Source organism: Gopherus evgoodei, chromosome 21, assembly GCF_007399415.2.
Source record: "Gopherus evgoodei ecotype Sinaloan lineage chromosome 21, rGopEvg1_v1.p, whole genome shotgun sequence".
NCBI classification, from domain to species: Eukaryota; Metazoa; Chordata; order Testudines; family Testudinidae; genus Gopherus; species Gopherus evgoodei.
Window position 1 is genome coordinate 7,839,754 of NC_044342.1, and position 18,884 is coordinate 7,858,637.

Consider the following 18,884-nt stretch of genomic DNA (forward strand, 5'->3'; position numbering starts at 1 on the left):
CCACCCAGCCCCCAGTAACTCCAAAATATCCCCATCAAACACAATATCCCACCCATCCCTCAGTAGTTCCCAAATATCATTGAACCCAACAGCCCCACCTAGCCCCCTAGTAGCCCCCACACATCCCCAATTACTGCTGATACCGCTATCCAGCCCCCAGTAAGCCCAAACATTTCCATTCCCACTACAGCGCTCCTCACCTAGCACTTGCTTCCATTCTTTGTGCCAGCTGCTGTGCAGAAATAGAATGAGCTTACCCTTGCCTCCAAACTGTGCACTTCTAACGGTAACATTAATTAACCATTGGAGCAACCTACCAAGGGTTGAGTTGGATTCTCCATCACTGACAATTTTAAAATCAACATTGGGTGTTTTTCTGAGAAAACTGCTCAAGGAATTACGGTGGGGAAGTCCTTTTGCCTATGCTATGTGGGAGGTCAGAGGTCAGAGTTGATGATCACCATGGTCCCTTCTCACCTGGGAATCTAAATCTATGAATGTTTTTGGTTTTATTGAAATTTTCTGGGAAAAAATACTCTGTCTATTGGGAATAAAACATACAAAGCTGTAGCTCTAGTCGAGTCAATGGGTCACATCCGTCTGTGTGTTTGGCAACACTAGCACAGGTTTTTGTACATGGGCTGAACACCGGGGCAGGTGACACTGGTGAATCAGGGAGAATACCTTGAGAAGGAGTGACCTAGGACATTGAGTTCTGATTGGCTACAAAGCTCCCTTATTCTTCTGCTCCCACCGAATCATAGAATCATAGGACTGGAAGGGACCTTGAGAAATCATCTAGTTTGGTCCCCTGCACTTATGGCAGGACTGAGTATTATCTAGTCAATGGATGTTTTGCTGTTAAACCTGATTCTCACTTAAACCAGTTTGAAGCTGGTGGAGCAGCACGCGGTTCAGTGGCATTACTCCAGATCTGAACTGGTGTAAGTGAGAACAGAATCAGACACAGTGACCTCAGCGGAGTGGCTCCTGATTTACAGTGGTCAGAGCAAGAGGAGCAGGATTCAGCCCTGTGGCTGTGATTTTCAAAGTCTAAGGGAGTTAGGCACTCGCATCCCATTGAATTTCCATGGGGAGCTACTGATGATCACTGTGAAAAATATGGTCACTTAGACGTCAAAATGGTTAATGAGTTTTGCCTCCCTCCATCTCACCACAAAGGACCTGCCCATGGTCATACAGAGAGTCTGTGACAGCTGGAATGGAAGCCATTTTTTTCTAGTCTCATTTTAGTCTGTTAACCACAAGATCATACTTATTGTTAATTATGGGTCAAACCCTATCTATCTATCTATCTATCTATCTATCTATCTATCTTCCTAGAAACACTCATTAGTCTCTAAATTTCTCATCCCATGAACTGCCCACTGGCACCCAAAGGGAAGTGTAGCTCAGTAGCTAGCATCCTGAATAAAGAGTGAGGCAATCTGAAAGCTACTTGGCTTTTATTCCTGGCTGTCACTGACCTGTTCTGCAACTTAAGGCAGCCACTCTCTGTGCCTCAGTTTCCCCCAGTGTCAGAGGAGGATGCAGATAATTCTCTTTCACTGTGGAGTCCTTTGCAGCCCATGGGCATAGTTGCACTATTGCTAGGGCTAAGTGTGGTTACCGATGGGCTGGCTACTTACTCCTTGTTCCCCCATACACACCGGTGCCGAAAGGAAATTCCCCTGGAAATCAGCATGCCAGTGACTTCGTCCCTGATGTTCACACTGATTTAACAGGATGAGTATAATTAACTCCCCAAATCCCTGCAATTAACTCTCCAGGGAGAGCCCTGAAGCAGAAGGACTTGGTGGGAGGCTGCTTTCTCTTATTAATTCTACAAGAACCCAGAGCCGGAGGCATTTCACTTAATGCACAAAGTCAAGCTCCACTGGGAGCCTGGACACATCCTGCAGAGTGAGTGAGAGCATCAGAGAATAAGAGGAGGGCTTAGATCCTGCTCCACAGACCCAGTCACCTTCAGCAGAGAGGTCGCTGCTTCACACTCAGGATCGAAGGTAAATGTTACCACCCTTGCGGCAAACCCTGAGGCCCTGACTCACTTGTTGCTCAGTTTCCAGCTGCTAAAATTCCCATCATCAGGCAGGACCACGGGGAGTTTCCCTTGCATTTGGATTTCGGGATCCATGTCTTTTCCTGCAGAAAATCTTGTTTACCAAAGGAAATGTCCATTCACCCATCCATGTCCCCATCCACCCACCCATCCCCCCAAACAATGAGGTTGGGGGACTGCAGTGCTGCTTGGGAGGCATCCTGAGTTGATGGGAAATTCGCACCGATTCAGAAAGAGCAGCCTCATCTGTCTCACCAGGCACAGGAGTTGCTTGTGCATTTCCGGCTCTCCCTCGCTTCTCTGCTCTCCCCTGGATGTGTCAGTGCTGCTCCCAATGTGGCTGAACTGATACACTGCAAAGCGTGGCTGGGAGAACTCATTTACGGCTGCTCCACTGCAGCGGAATCCATCAGCCGGCTCATGCCCCGAGACTCACCCAGATCGGATGGTTTACAGGCTGCAACTGGCAGCAGAACCTGGGGAAATGGGATTGTGTCCAATCGGGCTGATTCCTTTACGTGTTGGGGCCAAGGCCAGATTAACTTTTTGTGGGGCCTGGTGCCAAACATATTTGTGGGCCCCCATGGGGAAAGGTGCGAGGGCGGGATGGTCAGTCTCCAGAGTGAAGGGTGGGCTGGGGGCAATGAGGCACAGTGTGACAGGAGCAGCCCCGCTCCACGTGGCCCAGCAGGAGGGCTCTGTTTACAAACCTGCAGCTGCCAGACACACACTGGCCTGCTTAGCCCTTTGCTGCCAGCATGTCCCTTCCCTTGAGGGCGGGCCCGCACCACACCGCACCCCTGCCCAGTGCTTCACCCTTATGCCCAGCGCCCCCTCACCCAGAGACCTCCACCACAAATCTCTATGCTCAGCCCCCACCCCTCCCAGAGACCTCTCCCACTGGCCTCCCACTGCAACCGCACAGCACGCTGCCCACCACACCACTCACGCAGCCCCCCAATAGAGCTTTCCACATCCCACCACCTTCCTCACAGTCCCACCATTACAGCTGCACAGCACCCTGCACACCACACTGCTCACCTCCCCACATCCCACCACCCTCCTCATAGTCCCACCATCATAGCTGCACAGCACCCTGCCCACCACACCCCTTGCCCAGCACCCCCCACCCATAAACCTCCCCACGTCCCACCACCCTCCTCACAGTCCCACCATCACAGCTGCACAGCACCCCATATTGCTGAGAGGATTCTGCACAAAAAAAATAAAAATTCTATGAATAATATTTTAAAATTCTGCAAATTTTTATTTGTCAATAAATAAAAGTGGAAGCTGCAACATGACAGTGGGGAGCACAGGACACTGGCTGCAGCACAGAGAAGCTCCAGCTTCCCTCCTGTCCCCACTTAGTTCATCCCCATCTATTCCCCATCCCATGTCCCTTCCCCACTGTTCCATCTCCACCCCATCCCACCCCTTTCCTTCCCCCCTGCCACCACTTCCCCCATCCCCTTCTCTTCCACATCCCATGCTCCCTTCCCACTGCCCCATCTCCTCCCATCCCATCCCCTTCATCCCCATTGTCTCTTTCCACCAGTCCCCACTTCCCCCCACCCCTGCTTCCCCTGCCCTCTTCTCTTCCCCACAGGACACAAGTAGGAGAACGTGTCCTGTGAAGGGCATGGGGGCAGAACAAGGGGTGGCACCCGTGCAGGTTGTGGGGAGCAAAACACATGCTGGCCAAAAAAAAAGTGTGTTTTTGTGAGGGGGAACAAATCTGAAAATGTCCAAGTCATTTATTTCCACCTGTTTCAGAGATAAATCAATGGTTTATTTGATATTTGCCTCCACATATATTTAAAGGTTGTCGCCATAGGAAAGTTAGAATGCCCTAAGCTAAGTTGTGCATTAAAACCAGTATAGTTATGCCAGTTTACTTCCCGGTGGAGATGCGCTTGTTCTAGTATAAGTTTTTAACTGATGCCACTTGGGAAGGGATTAGTTTGAGTTAAAGCAAAAAAAAAAACCATTATTATTCTGGAATAAGAGTATCCACACAAGGAGTGCTATCAGTATAAGTATATTGGTTTAACTATACCAGTATAATTATCCCGGTGTAACTGGTAAAATTTTCTCATGCAGGCAAGCCTTTATTATTCAAGACAATGTTCATTTTTCTTTGCTTTTTCAGTTTTTCTTTCTCTCCCCTTTTCCCCCAATTCAGTCTTGTTTTTCCTTTTCCTGTTTTGCTACTGAACTCTGTTGAAAATCTGTGATTTTGAAAAGTTTGTTTGTTTTGAGGAAGGTACATCACCAATAGGAATTCACTAAGTGTGTTAATAAAGCAATCAGACATGGGTTAAGAAGAGAGAATACATCTTGGCTTTAGAACAAAAGAGATTGAAAAGATTAGGAAGATTTCAATGCCTAACTGACTTAGGAACCTCGTAAAATTTTCTAAAGGATTTCAGAGTCAAAGTCCCATTTTCAAAAGTGCCTTAGGGACAATTTTTTAAAGGTATTTAGGTGCCTAGTGAGATTTTCAAAGGCATCTAGGCACCTAAAACTCATTGATTTAATTGTATGTTTGGCACCCAGATGCCTTTGAAAATCTGGACCTAAGACATATTTGAAAATGGGGACTTAGGCTCTTAAATATTAAGTGCTATTAAAATTCAATAGAAATCAGTTTGCCAAGTGTCTTAGGCACTTTGGAAAATAGAATTCAGGGTTCTAACTCAAATAGTATTCTCTGGAAATTTTACTCTTAATTTGAGAAGAATGGTTCAAAGGAATCTAGGGGAGTTAGGCAAACCAATTCTCTTGAAATTCAGTGGAATTTGGTTGTATAGCTGCCTTAGGCTCCTCTGACAATCCCTGCCAAAATGACAAAGAAGGGACAAGAAAAGGTAAGTAAAATAAGGGATGGTATTGAATAGATCAACCATGAACTTCTATTCACTCTTTTTCATAAAATGTCGCCACTGAACTTTGTTCTTAGCTCATTTAGGATTTATAGGAGGAAATATTTTTTACACAATGTGGATTTAGCCTGTGGAAACTCATTGTCTAAGTAAAATACTGACAGTAGGAGATAGAAAAAGACAATCCATTTCTATGGGTACAAAGGTTATTCACACCTACACTAGCTAGGTGAAAATGTGCAAAGAATATCAGCTTCCATGCTTCAGGGCATGGAAGTAACTGCCGGGGGTTGGGGATAAACTTTCCCTAACATGGCTGGGATTTTCAGAGTTAGTTAGGCAACCAACTTAATTGAAAATCAGTGGGAGTGGGCACCTATCTCTTGTAATTGTCCTCTTAAGGATCCTACATAAGAACATAAGAACAGCTATATTGGGTCAGATGAATGGTCCATCTAGCCCAGTATCCTGTCTTCTGACAGTGGCCAATGCCAGGTGCCCCACAGGGAATGAACAGAACAGGTAATCATCAAGTGATCCATCCCCTGTCACCCCTTCCTAACTTCTGGCAAACAGAGACTAAGGACACCACTCCTTCCCATCCTAGCTAATAGCCATTGAAAGACCTATACCCTACAAATTTATCTAGTTCTTTTTTGAACTCTGTTATAGTCCTGGCCTTCACAGCATACTCTGGTAAAGAGTTCTATAGGTTGACTATGTGTGAAGAAATATTTTTTTTAAACCTGCTGCCTACTAATTTCATTTGGTGATCCTTAGTTCTCATGTTATGAGAAGGAGTAAATAACACTTCCTTATTTACTTTCTCCACACTAGTCATGACTTTATAGACCTCTACCATATTACCCCTTAGTCGTCTCTTTTCCATGCTGAAAAGTCCCAATCTTATTAATCTCTCCTGATATGGAAGGTGGTCTATACCCCCAATAATTTTTGTTGCTCTTTTTGGATCTTTTTTCAATTTCAATATATCTTTTTTAAGATGATGCGACCACATTTGCATGCAGTATTCAAGATGTGGGCAAACCATGGATTTATATAGCAGCAATATGATATTTTCTATGTTATTATCACTCTCTTTCCTAATACCTATCTCACAGAACTGGAAGGGATCCCAAAAGGTCATCGAGTCCAGCCCCATAACTCCACTAGCAGCAGGAGCATAGACAGCCTTTTTGGTGCCCTAGGAGGCGGAAGGTTCCTTCCCCAAAATGGCACCCCCGACAGAGGTGGCAGAAGGTCCCGCCCCTAAAATACCGCCAACGCCAAACATCCTGCCGCCGACCCCTGAATGTTAGCACCCTAGGTGACTGCCTAGGTCACCTAATAGGTTGCACCGGCCCTGATTAGCAGGACCAAGTACTGATTTTTGCCCCAGATCCCTAAGTGGTCCCCTCAAGGATTGAGCTCACAACCCTGGGTTTAGCAGGCCAATGCTCAAACCAATGAGCAACATTCTGTTAAAAACAATGAGGGGTCTGGTGGCACCTTAAAGGCTAACAGATTTATTTAGGCATAAGCTTTTGTGAGTAAAAAAAAATATTCAGATGCATGGAGTGAAAAATTACAGATAGAGGCATAAATATACTGGCTCATGAAGAGAAGGGAGTCATTCCGAGTCTCTATCAAGCCCAAATAATGGTGTTAAATTTGCTTTTTGACTGCCGCTGCAGATTGAGTGGATGTTTCCAGAGAACTATCCACAATGACTCCAAGATTCTTTCTTGAGTGGCAACAGCTAATTTAGGCCCCATCATTTCATATGTATAGTAAGGATTATGTTTTCCAATGTGCATTACTTTGCATTTATCAACAGTGAATTTCACCTGACATTTTGTTGCCCAGTCACTCAGTTTTGTGAGATCCCTTTGTAGCACTTCACAGTCTGCTTTGGACTTAACTATCTTGAGTAGTTTTGTATCATCTGCAAATTTTGCCAACTCACTTTTTCCAGATCATTTATGAATATGCTGAATAGAACTAGTCCCACTACAGACCCCTGGGTGACTCCACTATTTACGTCTCTCCATTCTGAAAACTGATCATTTATTCCTATCCTTTGTTTCCTATCTTTAAACCAGTTATCAATCCATGAGAGGACCTTCTCTCTTATCCCATGACAGCTTACTTTTCTTAAGAGCCTTTGGTGAGGGATCTTGTTAAAGGCTTTCTGAAAACCTAAGTGCACTATGTCCACTGGATCCCCCTTGTCCACATACTTGTTGACTTCCCTCAGATAATTATAGAAAATTGGTGAGGCATGATTTCCCTTTACAAAAATCACGTTGACTCTTCCCCAACAAGTTATGTTCATCTATGTGTCTGACAATTCTGTTTTTTTTGTTTTACTAAACTTTCTATCAATTTGCCATTTACTGAAGTCAGGCTTACAGGCTTGAAATTACTGGGATCACCTCTGGAATCCCTTTTTTTAAAAATGGCGCCACATTAGCTATCCTCCAGTCATTTGGTACAGAAGCTGATTTAAATGATAGGTCACAAACCACAGTTCATAGTTCCGCAATTTCACATTTGAGTTCCTTCAGAACTCTTCAGTGAATACCATCTGGTCCTGGTGACTTATTACTGTTTAATTATCAATTTGTTCCAAAACTTCCTCTAATTACACCTTAATTTGATACAGTTTCTAAGATTTGTCACGTAAAAAGAATGGAATCTCTCTCACATCCTCAGCTGTGACAACCGATGCAAAGAATTAATTTAGTTTCTCCAAAATGGTCTTATTGTCCTTTAGTGCTCCTTTACCATCCTGATCGTCCAGTAGCCCCACTGGTTGTTTGGCAGGCTTCCTGCTTCTGATGTACTTAAAAAAAATTGCTATTACTTTTCGAATCTTTGGCTTGCTGTTCTTCAAATTCTTTTTTGGCCTTCCTAATTATATTTTTACACTTCATCTGCCAGAGTTTATGCTCCGTCCTTTCTATTTTCTTCACTTAAGATTTAACTTCCACTTTTTAAAGGATGTCTTTTTGCCTCTCATTGCTTCTTTTACGTGCTCATCTATAGAATCGGCTTCTGGCTACTGATAGAGACAACATACAAGACAATAAGAAACTATCGTCTGATGTGGTGTGGAAATTGTTACATTCCTGTTTTCTTACAACGTTTTAAAATGATCATTAACTTAGTCGTGGAAGACTGGGGTGGGGGACTGAGTTTACTTCTTGGCCATTTTAAGGTGAATTGGCTGAATAGTGATTCTAGTTATTCTGTTATACTTGTATATTGTTATTACTTTTCTTTATTGAGGTAGCTGCATTGAATGGAGGAAAGAAAGTGGGGAAATCAGACATTGATCAGAGAATTCATCCTCCTGGGATTGGGGAATATCCCTGAAGTGCAAGTTTTTCTCTTCTTGCTGTTCCTAGCAATCTACATTGTGACCGTGGCTGGGAACATTCTCATCATTGCCCTAGTTATGGCTAATCGACGCCTTCATACTCCCATGTACTTCTTCCTGTGGAATTTGTCCTGCCTGGAGACCTGTTACAGTTCCACCATCCTTCCCAGGATGCTGGCCAGTCTCCTGACTGGGAACAGAACCATTTCTGTTAGCGGCTGCATCACACAACTTCATTTTTTTGGTTTCCTGGCAGCTACAGAATGTTACCTGCTAGCAGCGATGTCTTATGATCGGTATCTCGCAATATGCAAACCACTGCAATATGCCATCTGCATGAATGGTAGGAACTGCCTCTGGCTCGCGTCTGGGTCTTGGATCAGTGGATTTCTGGGCAGTACAATAATGACATTTTTGGTGTCAAAATTAACTTTCTGTGGCCCAAATGAAATTGACCATTTCTTTTGCGATTTCACCCCAATGATTAAACTCTCCTGCAGTGACATCAGCCTGACCAACCTGGTGACACTGATTCTTTCTGCCATGGAAACCCTGATCCCATTTCTGTTAACCATGACATCCTATGTTTGCATCATGGTCACCATTCTGAGGATTCCTTCCATGAGCGGAAGGCAAAAGGCCTTTTCCACCTGCTCCTCTCACCTCGCCATGGTCACAATTTTTTATGGCACTGTAATTATAGTTTATGTGATGCCAAAAAACAGTACACTGAGAGAGCTTAATAAAGTGTTTTCCGTATTCTACACTGTCCTGACTCCCCTGGCCAACCCCCTCATCTACAGCCTGAGAAACAGAGCGGTCAAGGAGGCCCTGAGAAAAGTTTGCTCTAAGTACCTTGCATTCACATGTTTTAATGCTTTGGAATAAATCAGTCTTGATTTATTAGCCAGGAGGCACTATTTAGAACACCTCTAACTCTGGCCAACCCCCTTATCTACAGCCTGAGAAACAAAGAGGTCAAAGAGGCCCTTAGAAAAGCTCTCAGTAAATTCATTGGACCAAATTCTCACCAGATCTCCACAGAAGACAATAGAGTCTTGCTGGTTAAACCAGCTGATTGGCTGGTCCATGGTGATCACAAGACATCAGATGGGCTTTGTTAAATGAGAATTAATCCCTATGTTTTAAATAGTCTGGTTGGGCTGCATCTAGGCTGATCAACACTCAAACCATTTCCCACTATAAGGGAAGGTGTTTGCTTCTCTTTTCACCTGTAAGGTACATGGAGTGGTCTGTGGGGGGCAGTGATGGGTCTCGGGGTGCAGAGGAGGCTAAATAATGAGCCCCACTATGTGGAAGATCTGAAACAGAGTAAATAAATCTGACCAAGATTGCGACAGACAGGATCCATTCTAGAACTGAAGGTGCTAAAATATAAAACTCGATGAAAAGATCATTTACCTGATGGATGTCCATGGTGCTTGTCTATGTAGCATTTTAATATTTTGACTAATATTTCCATTATGATGAAACAAAAAGAAAGACAAGTATATCACTAATGTGTTGTCTGTCTATCTTTCCTTTCAGTTAATGCAATTCTCATAATATCTGCAGTTATGTGCATTAATTTTCAGACATCAGTTGTGGCAGCAGAGAAATCAAGACTGAAAAAGGTCAACTAGCAAAATAAAATGACACACTCAGCACAAACATGAAATCTTCCTTCTATTCTGCACATTACAATTCACCAGCTCAAGCCAGCATATACTTCAGCAAGCATTCAGCATGTGGCATGATGGTCTAAATCAGTGGTTTTTAACCTGTGGTCCGTGGACTTCTGGGTGTCCACAGACTATGCCTAAGATTTTCAAAAGGGGTCACACCTCCATTTGACCATTTTAGGGGTGTGTAAATGAAAAAAAAAGGTTGAAAACCACAGATCTAAATACAAGGCTCTTGCTTTGAGGTTGGGAATTGCAAGCATCAAATCCTTACTTAGCCAAATCTAGCTGTTAGTAGGAAAGTTATTGCAAGATGAGATATCTCCTCACAGATATACTCACCCAGATGTTTGACATAGGAATCACTTAGTGAAATTCTACAGCCTCGTAAGGCTCCTTTCTACTGTTAAAATTGACAGGTGAAGTTGTGTCTTGGCTTTGACTTCAATGGGACCAAGTTCACATGCTTTGAATTTGCTGCCCACTGAACAGAGTCTGGCCCAATGACCAAATCATGGGAGTAAAAGTTAGAAGAGTTGGGAACACATGCTGGGTGTGACAATTATGGAATAATTTGTTAATCTCATATCAATTTGGCCTGGTTCTGCAATGGGGTTTTCTGCACAAATGTTTTTGATTCACTGCTTCTCAGTGGGGGTTAGGGCGAGTGGTCCAGGATGGTTCAGGCAAGATATAAAAACATACACCTAAGGTGCTTGGCTTTTGGGGAGAGGTCTCGGCATACATTGAGGGGTGTGATTGTTGGACCCATCTCAATGTTGATTGGTCTGGGGAGAGGAAAAATTGCCACCGGAAGGCCTGCCTGTACCTCCCAGCACATGCTTGGGATGAGATTTATGCCACAACCTTAGCACTGATTGGCCGGGGGGGCATGCCAAGAGGGGTGTGAAATGTTTTGGAAAAGTTTGTCTGAGTTCATGAAAAAGTTTGACAGCTTGGGCTCACCTAAATTATTATTGTGGAATGGTTAATAGGGAGCGACAGAGGGTAATGATGGGGAAGGGGCTGCTATACTGTATAATGGGCACCAGGGGCAGCAGAGGGTGGAGGTGGGGAAGGGGCGGCTATACTGTATAATGGGCACTGGGGGCACTACGGGTAGCAGAAGGTGGGGTGGAAAGGGGCGGCTGTACTGCACTGGGACAAGTGGTAAGGGGTGGGGAGAAGAAGGCTGTACTGTTTAAGGGGGACTACAAGCAGGAGAGAGAAGGAGAAAAACTGGCTAAAAGCTGTAGAAAGAAATTACAGATCCATACACCCCAACACATGTAGTCTACCCCCTATCCATCTCCTCCAGAGAAGGATTGTCCCTGAAGCCATGATATGCTGCCCCCCATGTCTTGTCCCATCTGGCCCCGTTCCTCATGGTAGTATAAAAAATAATAATAGGGAAATACAGTCTGGATGAAATTCCAGTGCACAACTGGTGTTTAAAGAGCAGTTATCAATGCTGCACCGTCAAACAGGGAGGACATGTCAAGGGACCCTCCGGGGATCTTTACAAGCTTGGGACTATTCAGTCATTTCATTTACACCTCAGATGAGGGAGCAGAGAAGATGCCTATAAAATCTGTGGATGACCCCAGGCTGTTACGGGTTACCAGGGCTTTGGAGGACAGGATTAGAGTTCACATCATCTTGAGCAATTGGAGAACTGCTCTGAAATCACTGAGGGGAAATTCAGTGACGACAAGTGCAAATTAGGGCTCTTAAGATGGCAAAATCAAATGCATGACAAGAAAATGGGGAATAACTGACTAGGTGGTGGCATTGCTGTAAAGGAGCTGTGGGTTATCCTGGATCACAAACTGAATATGAGCCAAAAACGTGATGCAACTGAAAAAAAGGCTAATATTATTCTGGGATGTGTTAACAGGAACATCATCTGTAAGACATGGGAGGTCATTGGAGGGTGAGGGATGGGAAAGGACCAGCCATCTCATTAACTTAAGTGCATTTAGGATCAGATTCTGATCTCAATTCAACCTTAATATGGATCTCTGAAGTCAAAGTCTTTCCTTCCTGTTTCCATCAGTCTAACTAAGGTCAGAATCCGGTCTGTATCAGTGACATTGTACATACTATTACATTTCCATTCCATCCATCCATTATAACATAGACAAATACCCTACCAAGAATTAAAATCATAATTCATCACTATATTTCATGTTCTCCCCACATAGTATTTTGTGAATTATTGGTTTGAAAAACAGTGCAATTATGAGAGGCACAAATAAGGGTCAGTGGGGATTGTTGCTAGCAAACCAATTTCCTTCAGGGAAAGAGAGGACAACAAGAAGATGCTTTCAGAGAAGCATCCCACACAAAATGGTAGCTTCTGGGAAGCTGACGTATGTAGTATGCCAATGTCCAAATGCAATAATGATATAGACTATGGATAAAACGTTCAAAACGCTAAAGTGATTTATGTGCTTAAGTCCCATTGTAAATCAATGGGATCTAGGCTATATGCACGTGTGTCTTTTCTAAAGCCCTACCAGCCCTGCTGTTGACCTAGGAATGCCTAGCTTCTTTAGATGCCCCCCCACCCCTTGGTGTTATGTATATTACTCTGATTCCCCTTAAATTACTGCCCACTATTGCTAGAGGAATCCTTAGGACCTGCTGCAGTTATTTCGATCTTCTATTTTCACAGGTCTTTGAGCCTCTCAAACCAGTCCTGTAGCCTCAGTAGGAGATCAACCCAAAATCATCAAAGTTATTAACTTCAGCATTGTCCTTTAAGGCCCGGATTTGTGGAAAGGTGGCTTATCTTTTCCCTCCTGTCTGTATTTTTTTTTCAGACAGTTGCCCGTTGAGTTAACCCCATAGTGTCATACAGAAAACAGTCTCAGTAATCAGGAACATACAACACTACTACATTATTACAGAACAGCTCCAGATCCATGATCTAGTTGCACAACAGTTTCTTGGGATGCAGGGATCATTGAGTGATACTCTCTGGCCTGTTTTGTATGGGAGGTTAGATTAGATGCTCAGAGTGGTTCCTCTAGCTTTTAAATATATGGATCTATGAACAAATTAAAACTGCAGACACAGATGGCTTTGATTTCAGTGGTTTCTTAAGGGTGAACCAAAATGGCCAGGGCTACGACAGGGAACAAGACATTGAGTGACTCCAAAACACACCTCAGGGTATGACTTTTTAGTGTAACCTAAATGAGTTAGCTCAATGTCACCAAATTCTCACAAAAGCCACAAATCTATTGAGAGATTTCCTCAAAGCCTCCTTGATTACTTTGTTTCTCAGGCTATAGATGAGGGGGTTGATCATTGGAGTCAGGACTGTGTAGAAGAGAGAGAACACTTTGTTCAGGTTTCTCAGTGTATGTGTTTTTGGTATGACATACACCATGATTAGGGTCCCGTAGAAGGTTGTAACAACAATCAGGTGAGCGGAGCAGGTGGAAAATGCCCTTTGCTTCCCAGTAGTGGATGGGATTCTTATGATACTGGCTATGATATAGATATAGGATGTCAGGGTTAATAGAAATGGGGGAAAGATATCTATGGAAGCAAAACAGAAAGCAACAAGTTCTATCAAGTAGGTATCATCACAGGACAGTTGGACCACTGGGGTGAAGTCACAAAAGAAATGGTCAATTTTACTGGGGCCACAAAAAGTTTAATTGTGACATCAAATATATTAATATGGTGACAACCACAAAGGCAATGATACAAGACCCTGCTGCTAACTGGAGGCAAAACTTGCTATTCATAACAGTTCCATAATGCAGTGGTTTACATATCGCTAAATATCGATCATAAGACATCACAGATAAGAGGTAACATTCTGCAGCTGCCAGGCCACTAAAGAAATAATACTGTACAAAACAACCACTAACAGAAATGGTTCTGTCGCCAGTCAGGAGACTCGCCAGCTCCCTGGGCAGGATGGTAGAGGTGTGGCAGGTCTCCAAGCAGGCCAAGTTCCCCGGGAAGAAGTACATGGGGGTATGAAGGTGCTGATCAGCCAGAACTAATGCTGAAATGAGGATGTTCCCAGCCAGGGTCACAATGTAGATCAGTAGAAAGAGCAGGAAGAGAAATCTCTTCAGTTCAGAGAGTTTTCCAAAACCCAGGAGGATGAATACCTTGATGGCCGTTTCATTTCCTAGTTCCCTGTCTGTCATGGGTTCTACCTTTGAAAGAGAAAACAAACTGAACTGGCAGTTGAAGAACATCAGGGTACTTTTCAATATACTCCATCTTTTTCATCGCACAAATGATTAATCTCCCATTTCCCCTTGTGGTGATGTGTCCATATCGCTTATGCATCATCTGACCTTCTGCTTTGGATCATGCATATTCTATTTCCTCACATTCTCCAAGAAGAAATTAAACAAATTCTCTACTAATCCATATCCCTGACAGAACTCTGACGGTTTCATTTTTTTTAATTCTCAGCGGTACCTGAAACTCCTAATATTTTACAGAACAAACAATCTCCTAAGCTGGTATTTCACTTCTGATCATGTTTGGGTTTTGTTTTCTTTTTTTATTGTTTCAGGAGATAGACATTTATCATTATATACTAATAACCCTTAATGTCATCCATTTTTTAAAGAAGGATTGGACACAATCCTTCTAAGCTATTGAGTTGACCTCTCTATCTGGATCTCTTTCTTTATCTCTCTATCTCTCCCTTTTAATATACTGATTTCTCTCTTCACCATTTATGATGTGTTAATCATAATTATACTTAGGCATTACGAAATGGAACATGAGAACTATCATATGAAAGAAGATTGAAGGAGTGTTTTGAACTATGTCCCATCCCTCACAATGTCAACAGACATTTTCTCTCAAGGAAATACTGAAAAAAAGTTAAAACCTCAAGACATTTTTTAAAAAAAATATTTATTGTCAGTTATTTTTGCTTTGGGCAATGAATTGGGTGAAAATTACTGAACATTTTTCAACCTCAAACCAAAACATTTTCTGTTTTTGCCTGAAAATGTTCTCTCTTATTTTGTGTTTTTGTTGTTCCAAGTAAAAATGAAAGACTTTTTCAGGAAAGCAGATTCTTTTGAAGAAAGCTCAGTTTTCTGTTTGAGAAAACTTTGGATATAAAACTTTGGACCAGCCTTAATGTCAACACAAGACCTGGATTTTGATTTAAATCATCAGAATATGCCCAAGTACATTCGATCATCTATAGTTTCATAAGAGAAATAAATACTTTCATTTCAGGGTTAAAAGTGATGAATATCTGTTTGGGATAATGAAGAAATGTGTTATATAATTCCTCTACTTCCTCAGGAGCATTTGATACTGACCACTATCAAACAATCTGACCTTGCAGCTCCTAAGATATATCTGCACTGCATTGTAAACCTGGGGGTGCAGGACCTGGGCTTGTGGACTCAGTGTTTCCATGCCTGCACTTGAGCATCCAGACTGCATTGCTTACAACGCCTGGACATGAAATCATGTGCAGTCTGGACATACAGGCATAGGACTTCCCGGAAGCCACTCCTCTTTGAACTAGGGTAGATCTTTTAGAAAACCCAGACAAATTTATGTTAGCCCTTTCCTGCATTTTGCCTTTACAGTAACTCCTCACTTAACATTGTAGTTATGTTCCTGAAAAATGCTACTTTAAGTGAAACAATGTTAAGCAAATCCAACTTCCCCGTAAGAATTAATGTAAATGGGAGGGAGAAGGGGGTTAGGTTCCAGGGACATTTTTTTTTTTTGCCAGACAAAAGAGTGGAAGAGGGTGGGATATTTCCCAGGGAATTCCTTGCTGCTAAATGATGAACTAGCAAAGAGAGGCAGAGACACGCCATGTGTGTGACACAGACATGCCTTGCCCCTTTAAGTACGCTGACCCCACTCCAAGTACATTGCATTTTTAAGTAGAGCTGTACATTGAAACAGCAGGTGCTGCCAGAAAGTTCCGTGTGTCCTGAGCCCTGTTGTATTGTCCGCCATCCCTCTCTGTGGAGCTAAGGTACAGGCGTGGGGGGCAGGAGTAGGAGGGAGGAGGACATCCTGACATTAGCACCCCTCTTCCTCCCCAGGAAGGAGGCTCCCAGCAGCAGCTCCAAGGCAGAAGGCAGGAGCAGAACATGGAAATGTGGGGAGGGAAAGCTGAACTGCCCTGCAATTAATAGCCTGCTGGATGGATGTCACACAGGGAATTTAGGGGAGTGGGGAGCTGATAGGAGCACTGCCAGTCCACCCTGGGTCCAAGCCCCCACCAGCTAGCTCCAATGGACTGCTCTTTTTGAGAGCCTTGGACAAAGCATCAGAGGGGTAGCCGTGTTAGTCTGGATCTGTAAAAGTAGGAAAGAATCCTGTGGCACCTTATAGACTAACAGACGTTTTGGAGCATGAGCTTTTGTGGGTGAATACCCACATGCATCTGACGAAGTGAGTATTCGTCCACGAAAGCTCATGCTCCAAAACATCTGTTAGTCTATAAGGTACCACAGGATTCTCTGCTGCTTGGACAAAGCAGGCAGCTGCCAAACAAGTTATATGGGAGCATTGCACAACTTTAAATGAGCATGTTCTCTAATTGATCAGCAAAGTAACAATAAAACAACGTTAACCAGGACAACGTTAAGTGAGGAGTTACTGTATCTTTTTTTTTCTTTTTTCTCTAGACATTCAGGATTGTGTCTCCATCCCACGGTCAAGATATCTAGAAGGGACCAGAGATTTTGGGTGTTCTGCCTGAAATATATTAAGGGCATCTAATTTTCAGAACGTGCATTTTCGATTTGTCTCAGTTCAGTCTCCTTAATACTTAGGTACCACAGAATGGTTAGACGGTTTTCAAACTCTTGGTCACTGCCCTGAGAATAACTCAATTATTTCTAATGTGAAAGCAAGCAGAAATGAGTTACTCCTGACTCTCACTGATTTCAATGAGAGAACCTCACACATTGATTTAAATGGGATTGCTATAATAGCTAGAGTTTTCAGCTTACTTTTCTGGATTTAAACAAATATTTTGACTTCGTGGAGAGTTTATATAGATGACAGAAATAAAGACAGACAGACAGAAGAAAGAGGGGAGCAGAGAGGTGTATGGAAATGGTTAGATAGATAAATAGATAGATAGATACATAAGATGTATGAGGAAAGAAAGAAAGAAAGAAAGATCCCCATACATATCTTTTCTATCTATCTATCTAGCTAGCTCTGAACCCTTCTATATTTTTTACTGACCTGCTTGACATGTGTGTTGTCAGATATGTGTTGTCAGAAGCTACCGGTGTGTGCTCTGCTTTCTCCTTGTTGGTATCACTCGGCTGCGTGCATGTGTTTCCTCTGTGTGCTGCCTCAGCTCTGCGCAGATAGCTGATACAGCAGACCCGAAGAGAATCCCCAATGACCACAGAGTCTAGTAAGGTACGAAGGCACGTCGGCCCGGTTTATTGCCATATTGGATACAGTAGTAGTTCTCCGCAGATTACTTAGTCTACAGAGTATATTACAAATGTGTACCCACGGTCAATGGACTCAGCTTAGTTAGTGGCGGGACTTTCCACTGCCCCCTAGGCCGGACAAAGACATCGCCACAGGGATGCATTCTTATACACAGGTACAAACAAGTTACACATCACTCCTGACGTATTGAGGTGCAACCCCTTTAAGCAGTAAGGTACAACCCCTCTACGTAGTAAGGTGCTGCCTCTCACCTTGTACAGGTTGGTTCTATCAAAACAACTCTATCCATCATAATATCCTTTTGCCCCTGTCATTGGGATGGGTCAGTCTGTTCCTTGTTATCTGTGTGGAATGTGCAAGTATGTGAATGTTCTGATCTCTAGTGTTCAGTACCTTTTAGGTACTGATACTTGATACTTTTAGGTACGTATCTTCTTGCAGCATCAGCCCTTTTCTTGCCAGCTTCTGTGAGCAGGGCCTGCCTCTGGCTCACAGCTTCACTTTGTTTTATGTTAGCAAAGTCTTGGCCATTATTTTAGTTCAGGCCTCAGGCCTCATACTGGGCCTTTATCAGGGCCTTCACTTACTACAATGTGTATCATCTTTTAATTCAATTTCAGATAATCATGGAATTATTCCTCATTTTTGTCTGGTCCATAAAATTATTCATATCAGTCAATTATTCACATTCATCTACATTCACAGTGATTCCGGAGAAGAAGCAGCATGATAAGACATAGCTTTGACACAACACACTGAATATTCCTAGCCTGTTAAAGACCATTCCTGGCCTATTAAAGACCATTCTTCCCCACCACCCCAGTGAATGAAGACTTCGCTCAAGTTTGCCACTTCAAAATCCCATGATTTTATTGAAACAGAAAGGATGGAAATGTTTTACCTCTAAATCTGTTATACCCAAGGCTGATTTTCAGATACCATCCCTTTCCCCAGCGATTCAGAGATCAGGATACTGGTTCTGCAGTTTATTTTCTTCCATCATCTGCTTCACATTCTTCAACAGTGCCAGGAAAGAGATCTACTATGAGTGTTCCTTACAGTGCTATTTGCCTCATGCTCAGTTCCTACAAGAGAGACCCTCTCCAGATTTCTCTTTTATCCCTTCTGTGGAAAGGTGACATCTCCCTTGATGCTTGCCTTGATCAATGAGAAGGAAAACTCAATAACACACTAGTTCTGCAGGTGGTACAAACACCACAGGGAATGGAGACAAACTGTTACCCTCTGAGGAAATGGCCTTCCTTACTACATGCATGTGATGAGGTCCCTGGTCACCTCCAATTATCGTGCTACAGTCCAAGAAAAGACACTTACAAAAAAACTATTGCACATTTTCTCACCTAATTGCTATTTAGGAGAATCTTTAAAAAAAACAAAACAGTGGGGTC

The 18,884-nt window shown here is 43.1% G+C and overlaps 1 protein-coding gene across 1 annotated transcript; it reads left to right on the forward strand.

Annotated features, from left to right (window-relative positions):
- Positions 1 to 7,721: 7,721 nt before the first annotated feature.
- On the forward strand, positions 7,722 to 9,235 carry LOC115637886 (olfactory receptor 1020-like). The gene is made up of 2 exons (XM_030539483.1): positions 7,722 to 7,732; positions 8,281 to 9,235. Exons 1-2 carry the CDS (start codon positions 7,722 to 7,724, stop codon positions 9,233 to 9,235), a joined length of 966 nt encoding a protein of 321 aa, XP_030395343.1.
- Positions 9,236 to 18,884: the final 9,649 nt, after the last annotated feature.